This window comes from Penaeus chinensis, chromosome 30 (genome assembly GCF_019202785.1).
Source record: "Penaeus chinensis breed Huanghai No. 1 chromosome 30, ASM1920278v2, whole genome shotgun sequence".
Classification (NCBI taxonomy): domain Eukaryota; kingdom Metazoa; phylum Arthropoda; class Malacostraca; order Decapoda; family Penaeidae; genus Penaeus; species Penaeus chinensis.
In genome coordinates, this window is record NC_061848.1 from 17,026,428 (window position 1) to 17,031,448 (window position 5,021).

Here is a 5,021-nt window from a genome sequence, read left to right on the forward strand (position 1 = left end):
CTTCTGTCTTCTCTCTTCCTCTCTCTCTTCTCTGCTTCTTCTTCTCTCTCTTCTCTCGTTCATCTGTCTCTTCTTCTCTCTCTATCGTCTTTCTCTCTCTTCTTTCTCTGCTCTCTTCTTCCTTCTGTCTTTCTTCTGTCTTCTCTCTCTTCTTCTCTGTCTTCTGTCTCTTCTGTCTTCTCTTCTTCTTCTCTTCTCTCTCTCTCTTCTTCTGTCGTCTTCTTCTCTCTCTCTTCTCTCTTCTCTTCTCTTTCTCTCTCTCGTCTCTTCTTCTCTCTCCTCTTCTCTCTCTCTCCTGTCTCTCTTCCTCTCTCTCTCTTCTCTCTTCTCATCTGTCTCTTCTCTCTCTCTTCTCTCTCTTTTCTCTCTCTTCTCTCTTCTCTGTTCTTCTCTCTCTCTCTCTGTCTCTCTCTCTCTCTTCTTCTCTCTCCTCTTCTCTCTTCTCTCTCTGTCTCTCTCTCTCTCTCTTCTTCTCTTCTTCTCTGTCTCTCTCTTCCTCTCCTCTCTCTCTCTCTTCTCTTCTTCTCTGTTCTTTCTCTGTTCTCTCTCTCTCTCTGTCTTTCTCTGTTCTCTCTCTCTCTCTGTTCTTTCTCTGTTCTCTCTCTCTCTCTGTTCTTTCTCTGTTCTCTCTCTCTCTCTGTTCTTTCTCTGTTCTCTCTCTCCTCTGTTCTTTCTTGTTCTCTCTCTCTCTCCTCTCTCTGTTCTCTCTCTCTCTCTGTTCTCTCTTCTCTCTGTTCTCTCCTCTCTCCTCTCCTTGTTCCCTCTCTCTCTCTGTATCTCTCTCTCTCTCTCTCTCTCACTCTCTCTCTCTTTCTCTGTTCTCTCTCTCTCTCTCTCTTTCTGTTCTCTCTCTCTCTCTCTCTTTCTGTTCTCTCTCTCTCTCTCTCTTTCTGTTCTCTCTCTCTCTCTCTCTTTCTGTTCTCTCTCTCTCGCTCTTTCTGTTCTCTCTCTCTCTCTCTTTCTGTTCTCCCCCTCTCTTCTGTTCTCTCTCGTCTCTTCTCTCTCTCTCTGTTCTCTCTCTCTCTCTCTCTTTATGTTCTCTCTCTGTTCTCTCTCTCTCTCTCTGTTCTCTCTCTCTCTCTCTGTTCTCTCTCTCTCTCTCTGTTCTCTCTCTCTCTCTCTGCTCTCTCTCTCTCTCTCTCTGCTCTCTCTCTCTCTCTCTCTGCTCTCTCTCTCTTTCTGTTCTCTCTCCTCTCTCTCTCCTTTCTGTTCTCTCTCTCTCTCTCTCTTTCTGTTCTCTCTCTCTCTCTCTCTCTCTCTTCTGTTCTCTCTCTGTCTCTCTCTCTGTTCTCTCTTCTGTTCTCTCTCTCTGTTCTCTCTCTCTTCTCTCTCTCTGTTCTCTCTCTCTCTCTTCTCTCTCTGTTCTCTCTCTCTCTGTTCTCTCTCTCTCTCTCTTTCTCTCTCTCTCTCTGTTCTCTCTCTCTCTTTGTTCTCTCTCTCCTCTGTTCTCGTTCTCTCTCTGTTCTCTTTCTCTCTGTTCTCTCTCTCTCTTCTCGTTCTCTCTCTGTTCTCTCTCTCTCTCTGTTCTCTCTCTCTCTCTGTTCTTTCTCTGTTCTCTCTCTCTCTCTGTTCTTTCTCTGTTCTCTCTCTCTCTCTGTTCTTTCTCTGTTCTCTCTCTCTCTCTGTTCTTTCTCTGTTCTCTCTCTCTCTCTGTTCTTTCTCTGTTCTCTCTCTCTCTCTGTTCTTTCTCTGTTCTCTCTCTCTCTCTGTTCTTTCTCTGTTCTCTCTCTCTCCTCTCTCTGTTCTCTCTCTCTCTCTGTTCTCTCTCTCTCTCTGTTCTCTCTCTCTCTCTGTTCTCTCTCTCTCTCTGTTTCTCTCTCTCTCTGTCTCTCTCTCTCTCTCTCTCTCTCTTTCTGTTCTCTCTCTCTCTCTCTTTCTGTTCTCTCTCTCTCTCTCTTTCTGTTCTCTCTCTCTCTCTCTTTCTGTTCTCTCTCTCTCTCTCTCTTTCTGTTCTCTCTCTCTCTCTCTCTTTCTGTTCTCTCTCTCTCTCTCTCTTTCTGTTCTCTCTCTCTCTCTCTTTCTGTTCTCTCTCTCTCTCTCTCTTTCTGTTCTCTCTCTGTTCTCTCTCTCTGTCTCTCTCTCTCTCTCTCTGTTCTCTCTCTCTCTCTCTGTTCTCTCTCTCTCTGTTCTCTCTCTCTCTCTCTGTTCTCTCTCTCTCTGTTCTCTCTCTCTCTCTGTTCTCTCTCTCTCTCTCTGTTCTCTCTCTCTCTCTCTGTTCTCTCTCTCTCTGTTCTCTCTCTCTCTCTCTGTTCTCTCTCTCTCTGTTCTCTCTCTCTCTCTCTGTTCTCTCTCTCTGTTCTCTCTCTCTCTGTTCTCTCTCTCTCTCTGTTCTCTCTCTCTCTCTGTTCTCTCTCTCTCTCTGTTCTTTCTCTGTTCTCTCTCTCTCTCTGTTCTTTCTCTGTTCTCTCTCTCTCTCTGTTCTTTCTCTGTTCTCTCTCTCTCTCTGTTCTCTCTCTCTCTCTGTTCTCTCTCTCTCTCTGCTCTCTCTCTCTCTCTCTCTGCTCTCTCTCTCTCTCTCTCTGTTCTCTCTCTCTCTCTCTCTCTCTCTCTCTCTGTTCTCTCTCTCTCTCTCTCTGTTCTCTCTCTCTCTCTCTGTTCTCTCTCTCTCTCTCTGTTCTCTCTCTCTCTCTCTCTCTCTGTTCTCTCTCTCTCTCTTTGTTCTCTCTCTTTGTTCTCTCTCTCTCTCTCTCTCTCTGTTCTCTCTCTCTCTCTTTGTTCTCTCTCTCTCTCTCTCTCTCTCTGTTCTCTCTCTCTCTCTCTGTTCTCTCTCTCTCTCTCTCTCTGTTATCTCTCTCTCTCTCTCTTTGTTCTCTCTCTCTCTCTCTGTTCTCTCTCTCTCTCTCTGCTCTCTCTCTCTCTCTCTCTCTCTGTTCTCTCTCTCTCTCTCTCTCTCTGTTCTCTCTCTCTCTCTCTGTTCTCTCTCTCTCTCTCTCTCTCTCTGTTCTCTCTCTCTCTCTCTGTTCTCTCTCTCTCTCTCTCTCTCTCTCTCTGCTCTCTCTCTCTCTCTCTGTTCTCTCTCTCTCTCTCTGCTCTCTCTCTCTCTCTCTCTCTGTTCTCTCTCTCTCTCTCTCTCTCTCTCTGTTCTATCTCTGCTGTCTCTCTCTCTCTCTGTGTTTTCTCTGTGTGTTTTCTCTGTGTGTTTTCTCTGTTTGTTTTCTCTGTGTTTTCTCTGTGTGTTTTCTCTGTGTGTTTTCTCTGTGTGTTTTCTCTGTGTGTTTTCTCTGTGTGTTTTCTCTGTGTGTTTTCTCTGTGTGTTTTCTCTGTGTGTTTTCTCTGTGTGTTTTCTCTGTGTGTTTTCTCTGTGTGTTTTCTCTGTGTGTTTTCTCTGTGTGTTTTCTCTGTGTGTTTTCTCTGTGTGTTTTCTCTGTGTGTTTTCTCTGTGTGTTTTCTCTGTGTGTTTTCTCTGTGTGTTTTCTCTGTGTGTTTTCTCTGTGTGTTTTCTCTGTGTGTTTTCTCTGTGTGTTTTCTCTGTGTTTTCTCTCCGTGTGTTTTCTCTGTGTTTTCTCTCTGTGTGTTTTCTCTCTGTGTTTTCTCTGTGTGTGTTTTCTCTGTGTGTGTTTTCTCTGTGTGTTTTCTCTGTGTGTGTTTTCTCTGTGTGTGTTTTCTCTGTGTGTGTTTTCTCTCTGTGTGTTTTCTCTCTCTATGTAATTATCCTTCTTTTTGTTTTTGTCTCCATTCTCTAAGTCCTACACATCTCATATTCTGACCTCCGTTTTGATTATTTTTACCTATCTTTCCTTCTCCTTTCCTTTCCTTTTCTCTCTTTTCCATACTCGTCTCTTTCGTGTATTTTTGCATTTTCTTTGCAGACATTTGCAACGGGACCGCCAACCGGCAGTGAGGCTCATTATCTCCAACATGGCCACCAACAGCCACAACCTTAACAGTGAGTTACGATTGTAAGAAATGTATGTAAGCAGCTTGTTCTGTAATATTTTTTTCCATTCATAGCAGTGTTACGATATTATAAAATATCATATGTCATAGGTTTTCTTGTATCACAAGAACTAAATATAAATATTGTAGATGACATAAGAAACATTGTATATAACACGATGATGCCTTGTAGCGAGCCAAAATTAGCTAGACAACATATGATAAGTGGAAATATTGTGTATATGTACACCGCTGTAGTGTAATTACGTGACATTGAAGATGAAGGGAAGTTTGAGGCGCTTTTTATCCACAGGTGTTAATGGCATCGACCCTCAAAGTGCTGCTCATGCAACCGCTGCTGAGGCTCGCGCCCGGGGGACGGCTGGGCCCATTTGCAGCGACAGTATGGGATATGATGCCGCTCAGATATCCGTCACACGAGAAATAGATTACGTAATAGCGATTGAAGTGCCAAGTCATCGAGCCATTCCAATACCAATAAGGTCGGAAGCGCACCATATGATAGAACACGGTAGTGTCCCATCCTCTTTCGTAGGGCAAGGTAGTCTTCCCTTGTTTGGCCTCGAGTTAGATCCGAGCCCAGTACACAGCACGTTAGAGCGGCGAGGGAGCCAATTACACGGGATCCCTCATCCAGGTGCCGTTCCATTTGTGGATACGCCAAGACTTGGTTGGATGCCAGCACAGGTTCCGAACTCGCAAGAACAAATGTCTGATATTTTGCACTTTGGTCCCGTGGGGAAAGGAGAGACGGCGAGCCATAACCAGAGCGCCGGGTCTGCAGAGAGAGTTAAGATGAGCCGGATAAGCAAAGTAGAACTAAGTGGTGCTGCAAATCACGGCACTGATTATGCCAGGCCTTCGTCTTGCAATCAGAACGTTACAGTAGACCCTGGCGTCTGCACAGACAAAAGGGATGTACCAGGGAGGACAGCAAGTACGGCCTGTGAGGAGGACATGGCTTCTGTTGTCAAGCTCCTGCAGGACGCCATCCCGAAGCTCACAAACACTGTGTGCATGCAGTGTGCTGCGTCTCCAGCCGCACACATTTCCGCAGAAGACTCGCCCCAGCCCACGCAAGACGGCTTGACGTCCTCGGGAGCCGCAGCAGCAAGCTCCCCGCC

The 5,021-nt window shown here is 45.5% G+C and overlaps 1 protein-coding gene across 1 annotated transcript in view; it reads left to right on the plus strand.

Moving 5' to 3' along the window:
• Positions 1–5,021, plus strand: part of LOC125041261 — a 10,103-nt gene that overhangs the window by 3,286 nt on the left and 1,796 nt on the right. Inside the window, exons 2-3 of the mRNA XM_047636098.1 lie at positions 3,810–3,886; positions 4,190–5,018. Coding sequence (XP_047492054.1) covers positions 3,859–3,886; positions 4,190–5,018 — 857 coding nt within the window. The 5' untranslated portion in view covers positions 3,810–3,858. The remainder of the gene's footprint in view (positions 1–3,809; positions 3,887–4,189; positions 5,019–5,021) is intronic.